Source organism: Vespula vulgaris, chromosome 2 (genome assembly GCF_905475345.1).
Source record: "Vespula vulgaris chromosome 2, iyVesVulg1.1, whole genome shotgun sequence".
In the NCBI taxonomy this organism is placed as follows: Eukaryota; Metazoa; Arthropoda; class Insecta; order Hymenoptera; family Vespidae; genus Vespula; species Vespula vulgaris.
Genome location: NC_066587.1, coordinates 17,025,058 through 17,051,603, shown reverse-complemented (window position 1 = coordinate 17,051,603; position 26,546 = coordinate 17,025,058). Strand labels below are relative to the sequence as shown.

The window sequence follows — 26,546 nt, the reverse complement described above, 5'->3', positions numbered from 1 at the left end:
TGGTGGGTGGTGGAAGTGTGCGGGGAGATGGGATACGGGGGACGGTAATGGTAGCGAGGTAGAGGAGAAAGGGAGATGACAAAAAGAGAAAGAAAGAAAATGGGAATGAAAATCTCGAAAGCGAATCGCATTTACGGCATCTTATTTAATTGCGTTTAATTTTATTATAGTTATTCTTTTTAATTACGTCAGATACATATTTGGGATATTTTCGAGTATATTAGGTAATTGAAATTGCTTTTGTTTTTTTTGCTTTTATTTATTTATTTATTTATTTTTTTTCGTTACTGATTTCATCGACTACGTTTCGTATGATTTAAGATCTCTCTTTTCGAAGTAATAGTTCTTTCTCTCTTTCTTTCTGCCTTGTTTTAATCGCGACATTTGACGTGAATTTTTTTCTATGATTTCACGTCCATTCATCTTGTCGAATCATTGTCGCATTAATCATCATATCATACGACTCTAAACGATAACATACCTACCAAGCACGAAAGCATACCTATCTATCGATCGATAAATAAAAGAACCCACATACATACCCACAGTTATTTATTTTCTTTCTTAACCTTAATGCAATACTGTTTCTTTTTTTTTTCATATATCACGTACGTATTATATTATATGTATATACATATATATATATAATACGAACATATATGTGTCTGCGTGTGTGTAACGTAATATGTATAATACGTACGTACGTACGTATCAAGTAACATAAATTATTATCAAAGTTGCAGAGAGACAGAGAAAGAGAAAAAGAAAGAAAGAGAGAGAGAGAGAGAGAGAGAGAGAAAGAGAGAGAGAGAGGGAGAAAGTAAGGTTCGGGATATCTACTTAAAGTTTAGAAAATTTAGAGCTCCGGCTTGTAGGTAGGTAGGACCGTTCTAGAGCTATAAATACATCAGATGTAGGTACTCACTTACTTCCTACGCGAAGTAGTAACGGTCAATGATTGTGCCCTCCGGCTGAGGGAAAGAAGAAGGAAGAAGGAAGAAGGAAGGAAGAAAGAAAGGAAGAAGGAAAGAAGAAAAGAAGGAAATAAAGAAATAAATAAATAAATAAATAAAGAAAGAAAGAAAGAAAGAAAGAAGGAAGGAAAGAAGAAAGGAAAGAAAGAAAGTAGGTAGTTCGATGATGACTCGTGGCCGTGTACGCGACATTGGCCGGCTAGCTTGTTACGCGCTTTCTTTCTTTCTTTCTCTTCCCCTTTTCTTTCCCGTCGTCACGGTTTAGGCTCTGCGTGGGAGCTTATGAATGGGGCGCGTCCCTGCGTGACGTCACCACGCGAGAACGTTGGACGCGCGATAGTGGTAGCTGGTGGAGGTGGTACCATGGATGAGAGATGGTGGCGGTGTGGTGTTGGTGATGGCGATGATGGTAGTGGTGGTGGTGGTGATGGTGGTGGTAGCAGTGGTGGTGGTAGTGGTGATGGTAGTGGTGATGGTAGTGGTGGTAGTGGTGGTGGTAGTGGTAGTGGTAGTGGTGGCGGTGGCGCGTGCTAACGTTGCTGCTTGGCCGGGATAGGTGTGTGAGATAGGGGTGGGGGGTGCGGCTGACTAAGTCGATGGACGGCGAGATGCTGGGCTGGCTCTGTCGTGCGCGGGAGGCGGGTAGACGTGACGCAACATATTGATCTAAGTTTCGTAGTGCCGGCTCGCTCTGCTGCTTGTAGAGAGAAAGGGGTGCAGAGAGAGAGAGAGAGAGAGAGAGAGAGAGAGAGAGATAAAGAGAGAAAAAGAGAGGGAGGAAGGTTGCTGGAAACGAAATACGGGCTTGCCCGCTCGGTAAACTTACTGTGGGACTTGTAGGCAGTACTTGCGTCGATCTTAGGACGAAGAGAGAGAGAGAGAGAGAGAGAGAGAGAGAGAGAGAGAATGAGAGAAAGAGAGCGTAGGAAGAGATAATTCCAGGAAAGAATGATGATAGTGGTATGTGAGAAAGAGAGAGAGAGAGAGAGAAATTTTCTTAGGGTTATATTTTTTTTTTACCAATTATCAAATTTTTGTATCGAACGTATACGATTACGATAGTCACGATGATCAAATCGATTGCTTTCCACGTTTAATAGATGTCCATGATTTTAAAGACAATTATATTCTTATACGCTAAGCTTTCCAGAAAGGGGATCGCGTGCCCATCTTTTTTCTTTTATGTATCCCGCATTCTATATTAAGATCGAGGGTAGTCTTGGATGTTAGGAAAGTTCGTTTGCGAATCGTTTGACATGCTAGCTCGTCTGGGTGGTGACATTAAACGGAGTTATTGTTAGTGTCTACAACAACGATATTAAAAATATCCTTCCCCTGTAGTTTCTTCCTTGTTCTTTCACCATTTGCGTTGACGTTCCTGAAGGGTTTCGTTCTTTCGTCTGGCCAACGATGGCACCATCCTCGTTGCTCGTTTTTCTTTTTTCTTTTTCTCTATCTCTATCTTTGTCTTTATCTCTATTTCTATTTATTTGTCTCGTCCCTTCTATTACCTGGATGATGTCAAGAGACACAATAAAGACCTTTCACGAGCAAGCAAATTATATATCGGTCGGATATCCAAAGGAAAGGTACGGATTCATACTAGGCGCAATCAAACGTATTTCTTTGGGAAAAAGGGGGAAAATCGTTTTCGCTGAAGTAGATATGTTCTAAGAAATAATTTCGAATTGTCGTTGAATCGAGAAAAGCATTTTCGTTATTCCGGTGCTATTTTAAGAACACGGATTATGACGACGACGATGATGACGATATCTCATCGCATAGCTTAACTTCCGTGCGTCTCGTTTGGTTCTGTTCGCATTACGCTTGAGCACGATTTTAGGATAGTCTTCTGAAGTAGAGAACAAGAGAAACAGAGAAAGAAAGAGACAGAGAGAGAGAGACAACAGAGTCAATGCGACGAGTCTCAGCAACACCGGCGTAGGTTCTATCTACTCGGTGGTCTGAAGGGTCGTCTGAGCACAGCTACCACTCAACCATGTAGACTTTGTTGTCTAAAAACTAAAGGCGGCCTATGGTTTCATCTTGCCAACATAGCTTCTTTTATTTTCGTTAATTTTCTTTTTACGTCGCTTTCTTCTCGTCGAGCAACTCAGTATTTCCATCTTCCTCTTCCTCTTCTTCTTTATTTTCTTCCTTTTTTCCCCTTAATTATATCGTAGAAAATGATTTATCGTCGATGAACGATCGGATATTATAAGAAAATATATGAAAGATCGAACTGTCACGTGTTCGCAAGTGATATTAATTATATCACGCGATTTTATCTGTTTTACATAAACATTTAACAAGTTAGATGGTTGAACGAAACAAAGGATTCTTCTAAGATCAAATACATGCTTAACATGTTCTTAAGATGTGATACAAGTACGAGGGAGAGATAGATGGATAGATAGATAGATAGATAGGTAGATAGATAGATAGATAGATAGATAGATAGACAGATAGATAGATAGTAGAGTCGAAGATTAGCTCGTTGATATCGACCGATCGACCTTTCCTCAGGAGGTACCACGACCTCTCATCATCCAGGACGTTCATCCTCCGGTCATCTTCCCTTCTCAAATAGCGTCATCGCTTTCGTCCTCGTAGTTGACGTAGTCGGCTAGTTGTTTCTCACGTTTACGACGACTACGACGTAGCTCCTACGCAAAGCCGATAAAACGATCCGAATTAATTAGCTCTCTAATTAATTAATGCAAATCGCTTTCCATCCAGATCTCGTTAATGTGATCATTTACCCTTATCCATCCATCTATCTATCGTACCTATCGTATTACATCAACTTTTCTTTACATTTGAATTCTCATCTCTCTCTCTCTCTCTTCCTTTCTATCTCAGTGTACCATTTCAGAATGATGAGAAATAGCACGGACGTACAATATACACAATATCTACGTTGAAAGGATTCGGTACGTAGAATACGTGTGCGTTCTCTCTTTCGGATGACAGGGTGGAGGTAGGGTGGTCGGGTGAAGGTGGGGGTGGGGGTAGGGGGTACACAGAGCGAGGGTGGAAAGGGGTAGCGCTCTTGACATATTGCTACCTAGGCAACTCGACGAAGTGCTCTTCAGGGCTCCCTCTCCCAGACCTCTCCTGTCTTTCCCGCTTCGTTTCTCGGTCCTCCAGCTGTACTTTGATCCAACGCGGGCTGACCCACCAGCAGTCTGCACCGAGATTCGCTGGGCGTTGCAAGTCTTTTCGAAAAGGCTCCTTCTCTCTCTCTCTCTCTCTCTCTCTCTCTCTCGCTCTCTCTCGCCCTCTCTCTCTCTCTCTCGTTCTCGTTCTCTCTCTCTCTCTCTCACTCACTGTTTTGCTCACATACTGTTTTGAGAACTCGCGTGTACGGTGTTTGGATCAGTTTACAAGTGTCCCTCTTTGTGAATCTTAATGTGAACAGGTGCGTGAACTCAGTGATGTTGTGAATCTCATTTTCTCTTGTATATCGTTTTCTTTCTCTCTCTCTCTCTCTTTCTCTCTCGTTGGATGCTGCGTTTCAGATTGTTCTCGGTTGCTAACCGTGACGACAAGAGAATTCAGTTCGATCGGATCGCTCGAAGGTCACGTACTACGCGGCTGTCGGGCGGGCTGGTGACTCGTGACGAACGATGCGTGTCCTACTTCGGTTAAAAGGATGTGCCACCGACGTAGTCGTCATCAACGTAGTCGTCGTCGTCGTCGTCGTCGTCGTCTCCTCATTTTTTGAACGCTATGTTCTAGCTCATCGCGCTCCCTTGCCGCTTTGCCCTTTTCGAAATGGGACGAGCTTTTATTTTCGTGCGATCCTTACAGCGCGACGACGACGATAATACGCGAGACAATATTTTCGTGAGATAACCGTCGAATCGATAACGTTCTTACCTGTTTTCTCTTCTTGTTCTTATTCTTCGAATCGTTTTCTCTTTCTTTCTTTTTCTTTTTCTTTTCCTTTTTTTCTTCTTTTTGTATCTCTCTCTCTCTCTCTCTTTCTTTTTCTCTTGTCTTTTTTTGAAAGTGACACACAAAAAAAAGTGACAAAAGGAAGAGTGCAAGAGTGCGTTCGACGCTGTACGCGAGTGTATCCACAAGTACGATAGTTTTTTTTTATTGGATTTCTTCGTCGATTATCTCTGTCCTCTTTTTTTCTGTGTAAGTGAATAATCAATATTTTTTGTATGTAGTTATCTTTTCCTTAAAATATACGTACAACCTTGGAGTTGCATCATTCGTTGAAATCAAATTCAAATCAATTTGTTTTGAGCGTGTTCGCGATCGTTTGCGTTAACGATTAGACGTTTTTAGAGAACCGATAGTTTATATCAGTAAACGAGAGCATACGAGAGTGTTTCATGAGAACGCGTGACACGAGTTCCCCAATTTGTCGTACGCGCCACACCGTAACGTTCGTCACTCGATTCCAGTCTATAGTTCGAGAACTACCGCCAGGTGCCGCATGCTTATCGCACAAAACCACCCCCTAACGACCACCCCACGACTTTACTAGTGTAGTTCATGACGCCTCACTGGGTACCGCATATTGCTCAACGCAATATACGCACCCAATTAAGATCCTTCCAAATCGAAATGAGAGACGTCACTCACACGCCTGATACTTCGATTCTTTTAAATTGATTTTTTGAAATAGTAGCATCGATCGTGCTTCAGATTCTTATTCGAAAAGACAAGAAAAAAATATGTTAATTTCCCGAGAACCTATTCGTTTCTTTTCCTTTCTTTCTTTCCTTCTTTAATCTAGATCTAGAATCATTTCGACGATCCAACGAATTGATTTGATTTTGAGCCTAGGCATCATATATTAGAAGATCTCGAGATTCCTCGAAATTTTAGATCGATCGTAGGAGATACGACGCTTAGAAAGATCTTCGGTGACGAGCGAATGAGAAATATGATCGATAACGAGACGTTCGTATATATTTAGGAAATATGGGTGTGCATCCTCTGTCGGAAGAAGCAAGAGGTCCTTACGATGACGAAGGCTGGCCTCGGTGCCGCGGACAACGCGATGCTGCCACGAATGCAGGAGGACATGCAGGTGGGTGGTCCTCCGGGACTCGTGGACCAAACTCAGGATAAGAGGCCGAAACTCGAGAGGGCGCACAGCGCAGCCGAGAAGGAGAACCTGCCTTTGCTGCAAAGAAGCGGAAGTCTGCTCAAAAGGCAGTACTCCCAGCAAGAGCAGGTGTGCTTTACCACATTTACATATTATCCGATGCTTTTAACCCTTTAATCGCCTGCCCGAAGGACACCCTGCGAGAACACATAGGTACCTAGTATTCTACACCTTCCGCAAACACCTTCGCGATCCTTGATTACGTAATCGTTTGGACTCAGTCTCGGGGCTTGATTAATGGCGAACACGAGACACCGGATATGGTTATAGACCAACACCTGGCACGAGAATTCGTAAGCGTCCAAATGGTACTCGCACGATTTTACACACCGATGCACGATACAGCACGATAACAAATCTCGATTGTTTATTATTACATTAATTATATCGTTTATTAGCGTATTCATTTGAAAGTAGGATCAAGGCTATGCGATTCAGGTCTTAAAGGGTTAAAGCGACGCTTAATATTAGAGCAACAGAGAGAGAGAGTCACGTTAAATGTAATGCCTAGCTCAGGATAACTCCACGAGATCGGCCTGTTACCAACTTTCAACGGGTGTGCTGGGAACGTGTGTTCTCGATCGACGCACCTTAACGTTTCCATTATTGTCGGGGAGAATCAGACGTCGGATAATAAAAAAAGGAAAAATGTGCTCTTTGCAAGCGCAGGTTCCAGGACGTCGGGTGTCCACGAGCGATAGCGGAGTAGAGATGTCTGTTTCACCTCATTCGAGAACTCTACCGACACCCCATGTAGTCGTTGGTTCGTATCCCGCTCAACAAATTCCAAGACATCCTGAAGCCTACCCCGAGGACGATCCTAGTCTGTACAGGGGTGAAATCGACGGTCTCATGAGACAACATCCGCAAAATTATCCGAGGCAACGACCGATCTATCAGGTTCGTTTATTTTCTTCCTAATAATCGCATGGCCTTTCTTCTTCTTCTTCTTCTACTTTTCTTTCTTCTATCTCTCTTAACGACTAACGCAATAACGCATTCCAACGCGTGCTAGTTAAAGAATGACGCTTGTGTATGTGTACGTATTTATCTGTATGTGTCTGTGCACGAACGAGCACGATTCAAACTACAAAGGACAACGTCCGAGAGCAATATAAACAGATGTCTGTTTATATATCACCCAGCTATCGGATCGCGTCTATTTATTTGGCACGATACTAACCGAGGACACGACATTCGTTCGGTAGATGTTTGACGATCAGTATAGGATACAGCTTATTTCGATTGCTTCCAGTGCGAGCTTTTTTCTCCAGACTGATTTAATTTAGACTTTTCGTTTTCGAACTAACGCTTACCTCGCTTTATTAATATTCGATATATTAATCTCTAACCTTATTACTCTCTTCGATTCGAAAGCGTTAATTATATGAACGGAAGACTAATAGAGGACGAGAATGATATTTTATGTGACCGAATAACATTACGCATAGGTACGTCGTAATTATTTAACCGAATTTTTATCCGATTCGATAATAGTTACAAGGTATTAACTATTTTATATTAGCTCTCTTTTATTTATATATAAATATAAATATAAGTATATATATATAATATACCCACGTACACACACACGCACACGCACACACACACACACACATTGGACTGTACAATTAAATGAAGATCGATATTAATGTCAAATGTTTTAAAATATTTAAATAAAAATGTCAGAGACAATTAAAAGAAAGAAAGAACAAGAAGATCGTAATAAATGTTTATTATCGGAAATGATGTTGTTACTTCTGACAGGATCAGAACTCTGACATTGCAATGGCGTATGGTCAATCAGGGACGGAGACCGGTCCTTCGCGTGGACCGGTACATCCCTCGCAGCAACACACTGTGGTACATCAAGCGCAAGGTACGCATCCCTCTCAATCAGCTGCCTCAGGTCAGAGTACTCTTCAGCAACAAAGAAGTTATAGTAGCAGCGAGGAAGAACGAAGTACGCCGGAATGTGGTAGCGACGAGCCGGACGAGTCCGAGAAGGGTGAGTCCATTCGTAATAATCATTAACGAAACTCTTATAAACCTTTTAATTATTAATCGCACCATCGATTTATAAATGAATTATTATCAACGAAATCCTTATATAAATAATTTGTTTATCGAACGAAGATAAACGATAAAGGAGAAATGGAAATTTATGGACAACGAAGCTCGTAATCTTTCGAGAAATCTTTGAAATATTCGAATTTTCTTTTATCAATATATTCATACGATATTCGTACGAAGATAAACATAACAGCTGTTGTTTTGGGTCGCGTTTTCTCTCTCCGTGTGTGTGTGTGTGTGTTTCTTTTCTTTTTCTTTTTTTTTCTCTTAACGTTTACGATTTTCACAAGGCTCGAAGGTCGTCGAGATCTTACACGAAAGAAAGAGAGAGAGAGAGAGAGAGAGAGAGAGAGAGAGAGAGAGAGAGCGCATGCTGTTATGTTAGCACCTAAGGGGGTCAGCGTCGCCCTTGAAAATAGGTGCACGGGAAAAGCATGGCCATTCCGTGTCAACGAGTATCTAGTTTACGAAGAGAACGGCTGCACTTGTATCACGATATATTTACAGGCAGCCAAGCCGAGGAAGGAAAGCGTAATCGACCGATCAACGCTCTCTCACAGTCTATAAACTTTCAGTGGGGGTCGTTATTGGTTTGTCTCTCTCTCTCTCTCTCCCCTCCCCTTTCTCTTTCTCTCTCTACCTTCCACGGTATCAATCGAGAATCTTCTATAGAACTTTTTTCATGATCGATATTTGTCCTTTTAATAAACATCATATCAACAATGATATATATGTAAATATATATGATATGATAATATATGATAATATATATATATATGTAGTGTATATATATATATATGATTATTTATATTTATATATATATATACGTCGTGGGAACACGATTTGAATTGATGATATAAGGTAGTAATAGTAGTAGTAATAGTAGAGAAAAAAAGTTGTAAAATCGGGAAAGTTGAATTTACAAGTGGTTTTATAAGGGTCTCTCTTTCGAGAGAAAGAGAATAAGAGAGAGAGAGAAAGAGAGGGAGAACGCGCAGTCACGATTTCATGGGGGAGGGAGAGAGAAGAAAGAGAATTCGTCGGTGGTTTGCATGGAGTTTGATCGAAGGTAGGGCGACACGAAGACAAGTTTCTATCGATCCAGGCATCCTCCAGGCAAGCATGATACACGTACTTACATACGTACATATATATATATGTACACATAGATATACAATGCAATCGCGAGTTACACAGTATCGTATCGCTCATACACGTTCGATGAGGATTGGGTTATCAACGACTTTCAGAATTTTATTAAAAGTTTATGGTGTCCTCGAGAAAAAATCTATGATAACGTATATTATTCCGTCGAATTTTTCTATAGATAGTTAGTCGTTTAAATAAAGCTTGAATAGGTGTAATCATATAATAAGATATTTTATAATTACGAGAAGATCAATTCTTTGTTCGACTATCTAGATGAAGATAAATAGAAAGGGTACAAAGAGAGAGATATAATAGAAATAGTGGAGGCGACAATGGAGGAGGTGACGCGTACGTAGGTAGCCGTGTCCCCATATGTATGTATTATGTATACATATACATACATACATATGTAGTACGTGCTTCACAGTTGATTAGACTCGAGATCGGCGAACCGTGAACCGATTCATCCAGGTGCACATCGTCGGTAGAGAAACAGAGAGAGAAAGAGAAGGAGAGATAGGTGTACGTCGAAGACAGGAATAAACTCTTCCACACTCTCTTCGTCTACCTTTGTAACCCTGCTCGTTCTTTATTTAATATACCTTCCTTTTTTTCTCTTTTTTCATTTTTTTCTTTTTTCTTCTTCCTTTCACCGACACATCGAAGGTCGTCCGATATAATGTATAATGTACTCCATTTTGCGCGACGTATAATTCCCGTTAAAATCACGGAAAAAATTTTTTTTACTCTTATATATATATATATATATATATATATATATATATATATATATCTTAAGGCAGGAAAATTTTCCACGAAATTTTTCTCCCTTAATCGATACAAAATTCGTCCTCGGGAGAGAAAGAGAGAGAGAGAAAGAGAGAAAAAGAGAAGGGTGGTGGATAGTTCGAAAACGTATACATATCTATATATTCGCGTGTACAAACGGTACGATCGATTCCTATATTACCGACTGCACTTAAAAAGAAAAAAGAAGAAAAAAAAATAAAAGAAACAAAACTTTAATCGAAATCCCTTATTTTTCACAGGAACCTTTGATTACTTAAATCCAAATCAGAAAAATCCTACAATTTTTTAATATCACGAATATTTAATATTATTCTTCGACCGTTTGAAGATTTCTCATATCTATCGGGTGATTCTCCTTCTCTCTAGCTGTTTACCCTCTCCCTTGATAGTTCGATTTTGTCGAAGTTCACCACGTGTAGAGAAGAACGTAGACAGTATCGTTCGTTCGGCACGCGAGATATCCTCGATCGTATTACCCGATATCGTGCATCACGGCATACCGTTCGATATCCTGCGGGAATTCTCATGTTCTGCACTCTTGGTCTCGTCGTCGTTGCATTGATCTTTGCAGACATCTTTCTCTCTCTCTCTTTCTTTCTCTCTCTTTCTTTCTCTCTCTCTCTCTTTCTCTCTCTCTATATATATATATTTTCTTTTTGTCAATTTCGGTCATATTTTTGTGTATCTATCTATCTTTCTTTAGATTTCCTGTCATACTTCCGATTTTTCTCAGTTTTTTTCTTACTCCTACTTTAATTTCTCTCTCTCTCTTTTTTCACTATTTTTCCCCTAGCGAGACACCCACGCACACGTCATGACGTCACTCAGCAGCTGCACGTGGGCGAATTCAAACATATCCCCCTTCTTTCCGATCTTCTCCCTCTCTCTTTTTTCTCCTTCCTCCATCTCTCTCTCTTCTGTTTCCCTTTTTTCATCTCATTTTTGCAAGCTCGCTCTTTATATTCTCCTTGTTCACTCTGTTAAAGGTAAAGTAAAAAATCGTAGGAAGTCGGAGACGAAACGAAAAAGATTTTCCCTGCATTTTACTTCCTCCATACGTTTCACCTATTCACTGAACTAGGTACACACATATATATATATATATATATATATATATATATATATATACACATAACACACACATATATAAACATAATATGCATTCGTGTATGTGTATGTGTACCTTAGTACACAAAATCTCGTAGCGTACCGGTTGTTACTTATTTGAAATCTCCTTAGAGTCTTCCTACGTACAAAAAAGGACGTACGTAAATATATACGTCAATTTCCTTCGTTCTTTGACTTTCTCTCTCTCTCTCTCTCTCTCTCTCTCTTTCTATCTTTCTTTCTTTCTCTTCCTCTCTTACTTTTTATCAACACGAATAGCAATATGGTTTTTATGAAGCTTGAAAATTGTATGCATTCACTCGACGATTCCGGGCACATATAAGCCATAGTCGATGATGACGATAGCTCTGGTTGGCGCGAACGCGACCGATCAGTTCTCCAATTTCAATGAGATTCAATACTCGCGAAACTATAGATAGGTAATTTTGTGACGTTGCCGAGGGAATCGAGTCCGAGAGTGTTTGTGGCTTCTATTAAAGGCTTCTATATTAAATGCATTTATATAGTACCACACCAATAGGGCATCTCACCGGGGTTCTGATTTTCCAATAAAATTGATCGAGCCATTTTTCCTTCGTTATATTGTGAAAAATAGAAAAGTAAAAAAAGGAATATAGAAGAAAATGAAAAAAAGGAAGAAGGAAAGAAAAAAAAAAAGATGAAATAAAAAAATAATAATAATAATAAACAAGAACAAATGGAATAAAATCAAACTGATCTTTTATTCATCTTTCTCAATCGTTTCTTATAAAAAAAAAAAAAATGAATAAATAAATAAATAAATAAATAAATAAATAAAAAAAAAGAATGTATAACGATTTTAATATATCGTAGAACGATGATATACCGTAATAACAGTATCAAGCTCCCCCCACGCGCTCGACAGATTTATCTTAGTCTCTTATTTATGTACGCCCACTGCTATTACTACTATTATACTAATTTACTTAAACCTTTATCACGTAAACCTTCATTTCTAACTTTTCAATGAGTTTTACTTTAACGAGACACGGAACCATACAACTTCACGGGAATCCACACACATAGCTTTTGAACAAAGAACATTGGATCGAAATAATTGATGCAAAGGTTAAAGAGAGAAAGAAAGAAAGAGAGAGAGAGAGAGAGAGAGAGAGAGAGAGAGAGAGAAAGAGAGAGTATAGAAGATAGGAAAAGGTGGAACGATTCACATTGGTATTGCATAGGTATGTACAATGTAAGCTGAATCGTGGAAAAGCTGCTCTCGGGTGGCCAAGCGGTTGGTGGTTCTCTTGTCTTCATTGTGTGCACGTGTCTTTTACAATATATATATATATATATTATATAATATATAGTGTGTATATAAATATATACAACACACATATGTATATATAAAATATATATATATATATATATATATATATATATACATCTCGGATATGCACTCGTTTAGCCAGTGCATACACGACGGACGATGCGGATGGCCAAAGCAGACGCTATGCGGAGATCGTGCATATCAAAGACACGCATCGTCGAAAGGGCCGTACCGTGTCGCGCCGAGTCACGCCGAGCCGCGTGTTAGCCACTGATCTTCCATCGAAATGCTGATAATGGGGACACGGTAGCGCATTTGTGTCACGGATAGATACGTATTTCATTTTATTTCTTTGTCACTTACTTCTTTTCTTTTTTTTTTTTTTTATTTTTTTGTTTCCTTTTTACTCTCTTTTTTCTTTTTTTCAACTTCGCCCGTGCTAAATCATTCGTTTTACCGAGTCATTATAAAAAAAAAAAAAGTTTGAGCGTTTGATATCTGATATAAATTTGCTATAAAGGGCGAAAGGGTGAAATTTTCGTAGAAAGTACGATTATCAGTAAGAATTATTGATACAAATTGATCAGTAGTATTCTTGAGGATCAATCTTTTTTTTATGTTATTCAGCCTTCATACCTTAATTTGTCACAAGTTTTGGAAAAATTTCTTCTTCTCTTTCTTTTTCGAATTGATACGATCAGTAGCTCGTAGTGTTGGTACAATAGGATTATTTTCTCGAGGACTGAACTTTTTTGCAGATTTTTAACAGAATATAGATTGATATGATTCTTATTATTTTTTACACAAACACACACACAAACGCACATATATATATATATATATATATATATATATATATTACATTAAAAATTGATGCGTACATTTAAAATTGATATCAATATTGTGAAACACTGTGAGAGTGCTTTGAAAATAGTCGATTGCACTTGGGTATAATAAATGACTGACGAGTCCTAAGAGAGAATAATATTTATATATTTATATATATATACATATGCATATACATATATATACATATAAACAAATATATGTACATATATATATATAAATATATTTAAATAAAAGTGAGGAAACTATATATCGTATAAAATCTAGGATTGATCTGCCGTTCGCAGATTCAAAACAAGCGATAGCAGCTTGGTCGTGTTCTATCGTTCGATCTCTAACAACTTCATCGACAATAGGGATGGGATGGGAGTGGGGGAGAGGGGAGAAATAATCGAGTCGATAGTTTTGCGAGAGGACGCGTGTCACATAAGAGATACGAAAAGGAATCATCCTCTTGTTTGGTCGGACGGCGTTGTTGCTCCCATTCGTAGAGATGCACAGTACGATTAGATTATATATATATATTTATATATTTATATATTTATTTATATATATATAAAAATTAGATTAGCTTTTAGTTTTAGTTAGTGTCTTATTTTTCTTCAACTCTTCTTCCGTGAGGTAAGTTAAAAAGAGACGTGTCATCGTCCTCGTGTGCGTTCAACACAAATACGAGTGAGACTCTTCTTCATTTTTTATAACGAGGATTTACAGAAAACAGGATTCTTGGATAAAATGAAGGAGAAGGTGGAGGAGAAGAAGAAGAAGAAGAAGAAGAAGAAGAAGATGAAGAATTAGTAGGAGAAGGAGGAGTAAGAAGAAAAGAAGAAGAAAATTCTACAGAGTATCATGTTTTTACGTGCTATCATTGAATCTCTTCTATACATACATATACTCTATATATATATATATATATATATATATATATATATAAACACACACACACACATATTTCTGTTACAGTTTTTTCTTTTTTTTTTTATTCGTTTTATTCTATTCGTTTCGCACGGTACAACGAGCGAACACTTTTATCCTGTAATTACGTCGTTATCGAAGAGATCGTCATGCAATCGTCCCATAACGATATACATATACATACATATATATATATATATATATATATATATATATATGTATATTATATATATATTTTCTTTCTAGTTCGCTTTGATCGTTCCCGTCACAGAGAGATACTATTTATTCCTTATCGTCGTCTCGCTTACTTTATTGTGAATGATCTTGTTATTTGTTAGGAGTAAAGAGAAATAGAGAGACGATATATATATATATATATATATATATACATATATATATATACACACACGTATATGTATATATGCAAAGAGAGAAACGAATGAATAAGATTTCAACGAAGCGGCAATGAAGTCTCTCATTGCTAATTATAATTTTAGCTTCCAGCTGATAAATAAAAAAGCGGACACCATACATCTACGATAAAAAATTGCTTTTTCTTTTTCTATTAGACGGATATTCTTAAATTATTCTGATGTTTTCTTTTTTTTTCTCTCTCTCTCTTTCTCTCTTACTATTTTCTTTATTCGTACGGTTTTCTTTTTTTTATTACATATTTATCTACAAAAAAGATAATATTATATACTTGTCGTAGAAGAGAAACGAAGGTAAAAAAACAAAAAGAAAAATAGGGAAAAAAAGGAAACAATCCGATTAAATCGCAACCCGATTTATATTCCTTAATTGACACGATTAAAATCTTATCGTTGATCTTATTAAGAAAGTCTCGTTTGCATCGTAAAAATTAGTAATTGTTAGAACGATATGCTCGTGGTAAAAGTACGAATGAAAAGAATGAGAGAGAGAGAGAGAGAGAGAGAGAGAGAGAGAGAGAGAGAGAGAGAGAGAAAGAGAGAGAAAAAGTAGCCAAGACCAAGATAAGAAAAATAAAGAAAATTAAAAAGAAAAAAAAATAGGCATCTGTATACGAACGAACGATTTATATATCTAACTTTTAAATTAGAACTTTTCCGTCGTCGTGCTTTCGTCTATGAGCAAACGATCGTTCGGTCATTTTTTCGTTTTCTTTTTCTCTTTCATTCATTTTTTATTTTCCTCTTCTCTTCTTTTCAGTTATCTTTTCTAACCTCTACTTATCTCGCGATAACATACTCTAATCACGATTTCGATACGTGCTTTGAATGTGTATTGAATTCATCGAATGAACACGTTAGAAGAAACGCGTCGGCTTTATATTCTTTTTTTTTGTTCCATCGTGGTTATTATTCGGTGTATCTATATATATACTATATACGTAGTATGTATATATATATATATATCCAAACGTATCTATCGAACGTTATCTTGTTTTCCTTTCTTTATCTTTCTTATCGATTAGTACGAAAAATTCGTTCCTACATGTATTTACAATTTTTTCATTTTTTTTCCTTCTCTCTCGTTTTTTTTCTTTTCTTCATCTTTTTCCCCTTCGAAATCAGTTCAACCATATTGTGCGTGCGTGCGTGCGCGCGCGCGCGCGTGTGTGTATATACGTATATAATTTATATATAAATATACTCTTGTAAAATTTCTATTGATTAACAATTATTTGCTCAATCTGTTGTTTATACGTAACGCATATACACACACACACACATATATATCTATTCATATATTTTTATTAATAACTGATTAATTAAATTTTTCAAATAATAAAATCCTTATTTCTTTATCACTATTCCGAGTTGTCATTAAATAGGACAGAAGTGAGAAACGTAGACATATACATTCTCCCCCCTCTCTCTCTTTCTCTCTTTCTCTCTCTCTCTCTCTCTCTCTCTCTCTCTCTCTCGTGCGTATGTTATAGGATGGAACGGTGAAATAAGGATGAAGCCATCGTTGAATGATATAGGGGTGGTCGTGGATCTTCCTCACTTGCGATCGTATATCCAATTTGTCAGTTTTATGCCGTTCCACCCTTCTCTCTATCGTAGACCACAGTCGTATATACGAGCTCTGGCAAACGAGACTTTTACCCCTTACCCCTTACCCCTTAACCTTTACCCTCTTTACCCTTTCTGTCTCTCTTACCCTTTCTCCTTTCTCTCTCTCTCTCTCTCTCTCTCCTTCTCTTCTGGTTTCACTCACTCACGTAATTCTCTTTCTTCCTATTCTTTCGAAACTCCTCCCATAACCACCCTCGTACTTTCACTCCTTTCCCTCGCGTTTATTTGACCGTGATAATGCTTCTGGCGCGACGATGGAACGTTTAATTGCTCGTTTTTACTCTCTCGTAGAACTTCGATAAGATAATCGGCCGGGAATGGATTTCGACGGCGACTTTTTACGATCGCGCGACATTTACTCCTCTTCCCTTTTTTTTTTTTCTTTTTTTTCCCTCTCTTTTCTTTCCTTCTTTTCTTTTCTCTTTTTATTTATGTGAGAAGTGTTAAATAGAGAAAAGAGGGATATGCGAATCCGTTTATATCGAGAATTTTTTATTTTCTCTTTGCGATTGACCTACAATCGATCCTTTTCTTATTCTCTTTTTTTTTCTCTTCTCTTTATTTTCTTTACTTTTTTTTTTTTTTTTGATTTTACACAGGTCTCTTATTTAAGAGAAGAGTTAAAAATGTTTGTCCTTTGTCATTATGATTATGATTATTATTAATATTGTTACTACTATTGTTATTATTATTATTAAATTTTTATCTTACGACGATCGATGTGCTTGTTCTGTTTTTTTTTTCTTTGTCGTAATGTTACATTTTATTTAATGGCAATTAAAAATTTTTGTCTTTTATCATTATTTTATAATGATGAGTATGATCATGTTGATGATGATGATGATTATTATTATTACAATTATTATTTTCATCATCGTCATCATTATTATTTTTAGTATTTTTATTTTTATTATTATTATTATTATTATTATTTAGAAAAATTGTTGATTTTGTTTTTTGATTATTTAGGTTGACATATCGATCGTAAGATTGAGAAGTCGAAGGTTCAGTTTCGTTCTCGAAAGTATCTCGAGTGAAATGTTCTAGCGTAATATTTCAAAAGGTGTAGTTATAAAATATAAGTCGACGACGAACGACTTAACGTGACACTTTGTGATTATATATATATATATATATATATATATATATATATATATATATGTGTGTGTGTATGATATTTCAGCTTTCCGACGATGACATTTTAAGCTGTCCAAGTTCAGTTTCGTTCGTTCGTTCAATGTTCGTAAGAGTGTAGAAACGATTTATTCTATCCTCGTGAAAAGTTATAGCTTGTGTTCTTCTTCGAGCACAAACGACAACAAACATTTCTTCGTTCTGTTAATCCTATTTTTTCTCAATGAATTTAACAGGCGAAAAGTGTATAGAAACGAAACAAAGAAACAAAAAAGAAAAGAAAACAATGAAATCAAAAAAAAGTATCATTAAAGATTTGTAAAAGAAATTTCTTCTTTTTTTCGAATTTCTTTTTTTTTTCCTTTAGCGTAAGAATCGAAAAGAGATTAATTAAAGATTTTAGATTAAAGAGCCTGGGGAAAGGAAAAAGAAAAAGAAGAATTAAGAAAGAGAAAGAAAAAATAAATAATTAAAAAGAAAAAGAAAAAAAGAGAAAGTACGAACGTGAAACATAAAGAAATATGTCTGAATGCGAGATCCGTCTATTTGCCCGTTTTTAGGAGAGAAACCACCGTCCATGGTAGTCACTTCCAGGAGCACGAGGGAGAAGTCTGGTGACAGAATGAATCGGCAGTTCCTCGGGGTACCTACCTAATGATTTTTTTTATTAACCCTAAATGCAAAATACACACACTATATACCTAAATATATAGATATAAGGCAGATCGTTTTTTATTACACGCATACACACATATGTGTGTGTGTATGTTAATTTATCACACACATATATATATATATATGTATATATATGTATAATTTGTTAATATTTATTCACAAAGAAGTATATATATATATATATATATACACATCTATGTATGTATATCTCTCTGTGTGTGCGTATGCATGTGTGTATACGTCATCTGCCAAATGGTCGTGCGTACTGTCGCGTGAATCTTTACAAAGAAAATTTTGTCTCGAAATGAAAGGGAAAAAGATCGTTGTCACCACGTTCTCGTTTTCATCTTTCTTTTTTCTTTTTTTTTTTGGATTTTCCTTTTTTTTTATTATTATTTCCTTAGCATCGCGACAGATGCTGGCAGAAAGAGAGAGAGAGAAAGAAAGAGAGAGAGAGAGATAGAAAGAAAAAAGAAAATGGGACTCTCTCTCTCTCTCTCTCTCTTTTTCTCTTTCTCATTTCGCATGTGTCCCATCATTTTTTTGGTTTCCTTTCATGCCGTGATTTTCCTCGCCAAATTTGTGAGTTTAGACGCACATAACACCTAAAACGCGTACGAACGTAAACGAGCGCTAACGATTTGTCGATTTTTCCGTCTGGCTTATTTCGTTTTTTTTTTTTTCTTCCTTTTTCTCTCTCCTTCACCCCTTATCGGTGATCGCGAAAACAACGTTTAATCGAAGCGACAGTCGAATTTGAAAAAGAACTGCTCTATTCTTTTTTTGTATTTTTGTATTTTTTATTTTTCCATTTATTTTTATTCCTTCCACTTTTTAACGTTGTTTATACGAACGCATAAATCTGTGGATTCGCGGAAAGTCCGCACGCGTAACCGTGTCCGCCGCGGTTCCATCGTTTTCTCGTTTAACGAACAACAACGATCATTTATATATATTTGTATGTATATATATATTTTTTTATTTTGTTTTTTATCTCGTCGTTTTTTACATTTCACTGAGACACAGAGATTGTGTACGCAGCGACCGCTCGGCAGAATTGGTAACGGATTTGATTTGTTCTACTTTGGACGACTACGAATCGTGCACAGATATGCTCTTCTTGTCTATTTACACACTTCACTCTCTCGCCATACATAACACGTATATCACTCATCGATCGATTCCAGATTTCCTCTTTCGAAAGATAATCTCTTTCTATGTGATATGTGTTACGTCTGTTGTTCTAGAAGATAAAATGATAAATATATATATATATATATATATATATATATATATATATTATGTATGTATATATTTTTTTTTATATTTATAACAAACGTATTCGTTGAATAACAATGAAGAGTATCTTAAACGTAGGAAACGTGATATTTATTTTTCTAAATATCGTTATCTTTCTAACTCTTTCTTAAAAATAATTGCATCCGTACGTGTGTGTGTGTTTTCTTTAAAAGTCGAATACATGCATATAGACATTTCGTAGAGATAATCGTACGAGGATTAATAAAGTCAGCATACACATATTAGAACGTTGAGAATTTCCTTCGATTCGAGTTGATTTATCCTCAACTAGCTTACTATTCTCGTTCATACGTGTATACGTTTTCTAATTTGTATCATTATTTTTACACTCACAAAATCAGACTATGTAGAATCTATACATATATATATCTAATTTAACGTTATTTGTGAATCGCTTGAAATATTCTTTGTTTGTGTGTGTCAATGCATCGAGGCAAATCGTAAATGCTTACGAGTATATATACACACACACACACACATATATATGTATATACAATTTTATATCTATAATATATGTACATGTTTTGTGTCTTATATAATAGCTATTATCTAGATGTATACCGTATCTCACAATTATGCACGTACACATACGTATATACACATAAGATACAACACAAAAAATGTATATATAAACACACACATACAAACACTGGCACGCACGTACACGAGCCCGTTATTCCTTCCTTAGTCGTTATACAGCCTATACTATGTTTCAATACGATGAAACACACAATATTTACTATACTAGTCCTTCCAGTCTCTAAACAAACGTTTTGCGGTCATGACGTGCGTGAAATTTGAACGATAAAGTTCGCGAGGACCTCTTGACGGCGTCTTTCGCGAGAAGATGTTTCCAGCTTTCAAATTCGAATCTCAAAGTGATAGTACTTGTCTCGTTGCGTAACTACGTACAGCGAGATGAAAATACTCGTTGAAAATGCGATGACGTGACAGGAGAAGGAAATAGAAAAAGAAGAAGAAACAATGTTTAATCGATTTGATAGAGAAGAAAAGAAAACAAGAAAAAGTATATAAGAATCGTAATTGAAATTTTTATTTTATCTATTGGAGCGTAGTCTTATTAGGAAATATATTTTTTGCAACATTGTTACGATATTATCGAGGGAGATTATAAAAATATAATTCAACAAAATTTTTCACGCTAGGGTATTCAAGGTGTTTGTAATATATTTACAACAACTAACGTGACACAGTTCTTTGACGATCAATTTTCTTCTATTTTTTTTTATTTTATTTTTTTATTTTTCTTCGATATCACGTTGAAAAAATAAATCACAGAAAAATTGAGAAATGTTCGAAGGGAAAGGTTCGAGAATACGGAGTTAAAAGATTATGTGTATATATATATATATATATATATATATATATATATATATGTATATAAATAAAAAAAAAAAAAAAAGAAAAGAAAATTTGTTGGATGAACGTAAATACGTATACCATAGGAAAGGGGTATAACCAGAACGCGGATGATCCGATGATGGCTGCGAGCGAGGATACACGTGGGAAAAATGTTTCCCACAATGGGCAACATCCCATCAAGAGTACTGTCAGCATCAAATTTGACGGTCATCATTCACCGCGAGAGCCGCGAAAAGTGGAGAACACGATCGTCAAACGGAGTTTCCGGAGGAATGGCGTCGAATGGCGTGTCGATAGTAGGAGGTGCGTTTCAAGATGTCGTGCTGCCGTACGCCATAATTGTTTTTATTCGTTACAAAGTTTAATTCTTTTTGAGTAGATATCTTTGAAAAAAAAAGGAAATAAATAAATAAAATAAGAGAAAAGAAAAGAAAATGAAAGAAAAGAAAAAAAATATCGAAGGGAGATCGAAACAAGCGCAGCCGTCGATTTTCGAAACGAAATCGTTCCGTATTATAATTTCTCGATATAAATTTGTATAAGTTACAAATTATTCGTCAAGTTATAATTCTATCAATATTTAAAAATTTCTAAAGAAGAAATGAAAAGAACGAAGAAGATTTCGATTTCGTATGATACGTAGTTACGTCGATTTTCTAAATTAATACGTTTCGAATTAATATTAAAAACGAGTGCAAAATAATAAATCTGTAATAATATTTATATTAAGATTTTAATTTAATTAATAATCGTGATAATCGTTAAAGCGAGACGATTAAGATCGATTAAAGAGTTTTTCTTTCTTTTTGTTCTTTTTTTTTTCGTTTGACTAGTTCGACTCGAATCGAAATACGTGATCACTTGTTTGAACAACTATAATTGGCAAGTTTCGAGGCTGTGATAGATAGTATGCGAACGTTCGCTTATTTTCTTTCTTTTACATTTTTTTATTTATTCTTTTTTATTTTGTTTATTAGTTTTATTATTAAAGACATCGGAGGTGACAACGATGCGTACAATTTGTCAATGCAAGGTGCTTGAAGAACTCGTTAGAAGAAAATGATCTAAAAATGAGAGAGCGTATGGATCGTAACCTTTAGAAAATGGAGATAGTTCGTGGTTTAACGCGATATTAATCGTACTTTATTACTTCGATTATATATCGATCGATAATGCATTATGTTTAATAGGATCATTGTAAAATTATAATCGGAACGAACGATCTCGCTCGAATATCGACGCGTTTATTATCGCGTTTTAAGATTAATTTTAACAAAAACGATCGTTTTACCTCAGTGTGTTTCTTCTTTCTTTTCCTTTTCTTTTTTTTTTTTAAACAAATTTTCCTTTTCTTCAATTGAAACGATTTTTAATTAAAAATAAAAATAGATTCGAATTCATTGCGTTACTTTCGTTAAATTCGTTGGTCACTCGAACGCAACGTTAGATATATATAAATCCAATAAGATTACATTCTCATATTATTTATCAAATTATCTTTTAAACGAATAAACGAGATAAATATGTATCAAGAGGAAAGATCGATCGATCCTTGACCGACGAGTTCGATCACTCAATTACTTGATTACGTTAAGACGTACGGTAGCACGAGTCGACGAAAGAAAATAAGAACGAACAAAGTAAGAAAAAAAGATATGGAGAAAGAATTAAAAAAGTATAGAAAAGGAAAAAAAATTAAAGAAAAAAAAAGAAAGAAAGTCGCTCGCGAAGAAAAAACGAATGAAGGGAGAAAAAAGACAACGCGAAGTGCACGAAGTGAGATTTGTGAGGAATTAAATAGACAGACGAAAAAAAAAAAATAAAATAAAAAGAAAAATAAAAAGAAAAGATAAAAGAAAAGATAAAAGAAAAAAAGAATGCGGAAGAAGAAAAGCGAAGAAATCTATGGCGTGACTTTATCTGATCAGGTTCACAGAAAGGAGGAAAAAAAAGACGGTTCGATTCGATGGCGGGACCAATATTGGCAGTCCTCAGGAGGATTGGTCATGGGAGGCCGATCAGCTGGGTAGCCAAGACAGCACAACCAAAGATTCCGGTATAGAGACATCAAGTACGTTCACGAGCAGCGAGGACAGCAACAGGAACGATCTGTCCAAGGTACATACTGAAGATTGATTTTCCATCGAAGCAATGAATTAATAAAATAAAAAAAAAAAGTTACAAAAGAAAAATAAAATAAAATAAATTACGCAAAGGTAAAAATTAATAAAAGATTAAGATGCGTAGAAATTTGTATCGATCGATCGACCGGGAAGAAAGACGACTTGTTAAATGTCAATCATTTATATTATTTACATTATTCGTACGAAAATGTAGAAACGAAAGAAAAGATAAATAAGAGGGAAAGTGATATGATAAAAAAGAGATCATAAGGGTGGAGGTAAAAAAAATGAAAGAGAGAGAGAGAGAAAATAAAAAAGATAAGATCTAAAAAAAGATTTTCTCCAAGTCGATCGAGAGTAAAAAAAGGAGATAGAGATAGAGAGAGAGAGAGAGAGAGAGAGAGAGAGAGGGAGAGGGATTTGAAAGGTCTCGCTCTAGTGGTTCACTAGGAAGAGAACCGATTGAACTCGGTATTGGTGCGGCGTTGTTGATGGTGGTTGTGCTGATGGTGGTCGATCGAGTAAAAGGGGTTTCTTTTTTCTTTTTTTTTTCTTTTCCCTATAATTATATCTAGTATTTTTTTTTCGAAAGAAACGAATATTATGTATGTTGTATGTGATATACAGAATATATTCTATGTATGTATTGTAATATACATATATATATATGTATGTATGTATGTATATGTATTTATCATACTATAAAAATAACTTTCGTATCGTGCGAATCATTCGAGAAGATATCGCATTCGCGGCAATCGATGTACGATAAACGATAAAGATGATAAGGATCGTCATTAGTCCGCATTCCTTTCTATCCTCTTAAAAAGGAAAAAAATAAAAAAAAAAAATGTCCACCAAGATTAGTCGTTGCTGTATCCTCACAGTTCCTCCTCCCTTGCTTTTAACATAATCGATTTAGATCATGATCGTGATCGTGATCTTGATCTGTCGTCCAATATGGAATACATTTTTTACTTTTTATTTTTTCCTTTTAATAACTTCTTTTTCGTACACGTCCTTTTCCGTCCTCTTCGTGTCTATTTTTATATTTTTTAAATATATTTTTTCCTTTTTTCTCTTCTTTTTCTTCTTCTTCTTCTTCTTCTTCTTTGCTCTACTTTTTTATTTTTTCTTCTCCTGACTCTTTACTTCTTTATTTGTTTATTTATTGATTTATTCTTTTATTTATTTTCTTTCTCTTTCTTCTTTTTTGTAATATTTTCTTTCTGATTCATACACACAATGACTTTGCGGAAACGTACATATCGACGAATAGTCACACTCTAACAATAACCAAGTCAGCCACTTCGTTTGTTGTCCGATATTATCGTGTCGCTTCTTAGCTGCTCGCCATTTTTCTCTTTTTTAATCTCTTTACTTATCTACCCTTTAGAAGTGGCGTGTATAAGTTTTTTTTTCTTCTCTCTCTCTCTCTTTTTTTCTCTCGATATCCTCCATTGTTTTTTCTTTTTAATTTCGCGAGAAATTATTACGCACTTTTCCAAAAAGAAATTTAGATATAAAAAGGAAAAGAATTTTCCTTTTTTATTTAATTTATTTATAAAATATTATATAATTCATTTATTATAAAATATATATATATTATTTTATTTATAAAATTTTATTCTTCTTTAAAGAATATTTTTTTGCATTCGCCTCGAAGACGACATTTGTAATTTTATTTTCTCTCTCTCTCTCTCTCTCTCTCTCTCTTTGTCTTTGTCTCTTTTCTTTTCGTTTCACAAAAATGTTTTTTTTTCTTTTATTTTTTGTAGAAGTTCCCTTAGTATCGCCCACCAATAATTTTCTTCGATGACCTCTACTTCTCCGTAAACACGTATACACGTATATGTACACACATACATATAAATATATATATATATTATACATACACATACATACATATACATATTTTAGCTCTGTGACCGATAAACCTCTTTTGCTCGATAAACCCTTTTTAACTCCTTCGAGCTTGAAAGGCTTGGTACGCTTTAGTTTTTTGTACTCTCTCTTCTCCGTCTCATCGTTATCCCTTTCCTCATCCTCATCGTCATCGTCATCGTCGTTATCGTCATAAAAATACGTCGTTTGGTGCTATTATTCGTACGTCTAACGCGAACTATTTACTTACGTGTTATGTTAAAATCATAGTAGATACATTCTTTAATTCGTTTACGTATTTAATTGACAATTGACAATGGATCTTGAAATATTAATTATTTCGACGTATCGTTAAAATAATCAAAGAATAAAAAAATAAATATTGTATGTTATTTAATGTACTGAATGTAGTATGAATGATGTAATCGAAATAATAAGTATCATTATTTTTTTTTTTTCGTCAAAAGAAATTAATTCTCTCTCTTTGTCTCTTTCACTCTGTTTCGTGTTCGATTGATAGTAAAACAAAAAAAAAAGATGAAAACAACTTTCGAAGCATAGTTCTAGTCTCATTGTTATGTTTCTTTCGAGTTCTCATCAAACTTGCAATTTCTCCGCGTTCGATCAGTACGTTCGTTCGTCCTTCCCCATCTTCACCCCCCCTATTCCACCCATCCTTTTTTGTTAGCTAATTCTCCGAATCAGTTAGCCAAACTTTTCATTCTACATAGATACATATATGTAGATATGAACTATTCTACGTTATTTCTCAAGTTAATTGCATTACGTAGAACTTAAATGGGCTGTGTTATAAATAGGAGTTGTTATCGTTACATGTTTTACATAGATACTTTTTACTTATTTAGCAATAGTACATTTACGCAACATGGAAATTAATATATATATATATATATACATTTTTTATTTTTTCTGTTTTACTCGATCGGCAATAAATAAATAAAAAATATATCTGTCTATAAATTAAATATATTATATTTATATGATAATAAAATTTATTTATATCGATAGTATACCTTTTATATGTTACATATTTTTTATTTATATCGATAATATATTTTTTATGATATATTTAATTCATATCATATCATATATGCTACATTATATATATTTAGATACATACATATACACCTATACACACACACACACGTGTGTGTATATACATATATAATTAAAAAAATTTAATTAAATCTTTAACAGTCATAAATATTGTCTTCTCCGTTATTTCTAATGTCAAACATATTGCCGATCGAATTGCACGTATAGTGAAGTAAAATGGCGTTATGATCGAAAGGGGTAGATGGGAAAGGGTTTTGCAGTCATCATCGTTTAGTATCGTACACACATACATAAATATATACGTACATAAATATATTCATACATATATACATGCATTCATACATACATACATTCATACTTTTCATTCGGTTTTCCCGATAGTTTTTCCTACCTTGGTGAAGATCGACCGTATGTATTTGTCAATTCGTTGGCGGCACGAGTGCGGCCGACGGGTAACGACAGTTCGATTATCCGTTATCTTTATTAGATGACCTCGTAAAACGGCCTCGAGAAACCTCCCTCATCCCCTTCCTTTTTCCTTCTCTCACCCTTTCTATGTCTCTCTCT

At 35.4% G+C, this 26,546-nt stretch overlaps 1 protein-coding gene across 25 annotated transcripts in view; it reads left to right on the top strand.

Annotated features, from left to right (window-relative positions):
* Positions 1–26,546, top strand: part of LOC127072651 (regulating synaptic membrane exocytosis protein 2-like) — a 100,176-nt gene that overhangs the window by 12,723 nt on the left and 60,907 nt on the right. For 17 of the 25 annotated variants that reach the window (XM_051013206.1, XM_051013199.1, XM_051013200.1 and 14 more), the window contains 5 exons: positions 5,914–6,174; positions 6,775–7,005; positions 7,873–8,113; positions 20,979–21,198; positions 22,824–23,013. In XM_051013206.1, coding sequence (XP_050869163.1) covers positions 5,914–6,174; positions 6,775–7,005; positions 7,873–8,113; positions 20,979–21,198; positions 22,824–23,013 — 1,143 coding nt within the window. Of the gene's footprint in view, positions 1–4,056; positions 5,124–5,913; positions 6,175–6,774; positions 7,006–7,872; positions 8,114–18,077; positions 18,161–20,978; positions 21,199–22,823; positions 23,014–26,546 lie in introns of those variants that run through there. The other 8 variants (XM_051013217.1, XM_051013216.1, XM_051013207.1 and 5 more) reach the window with 8 other exon arrangements.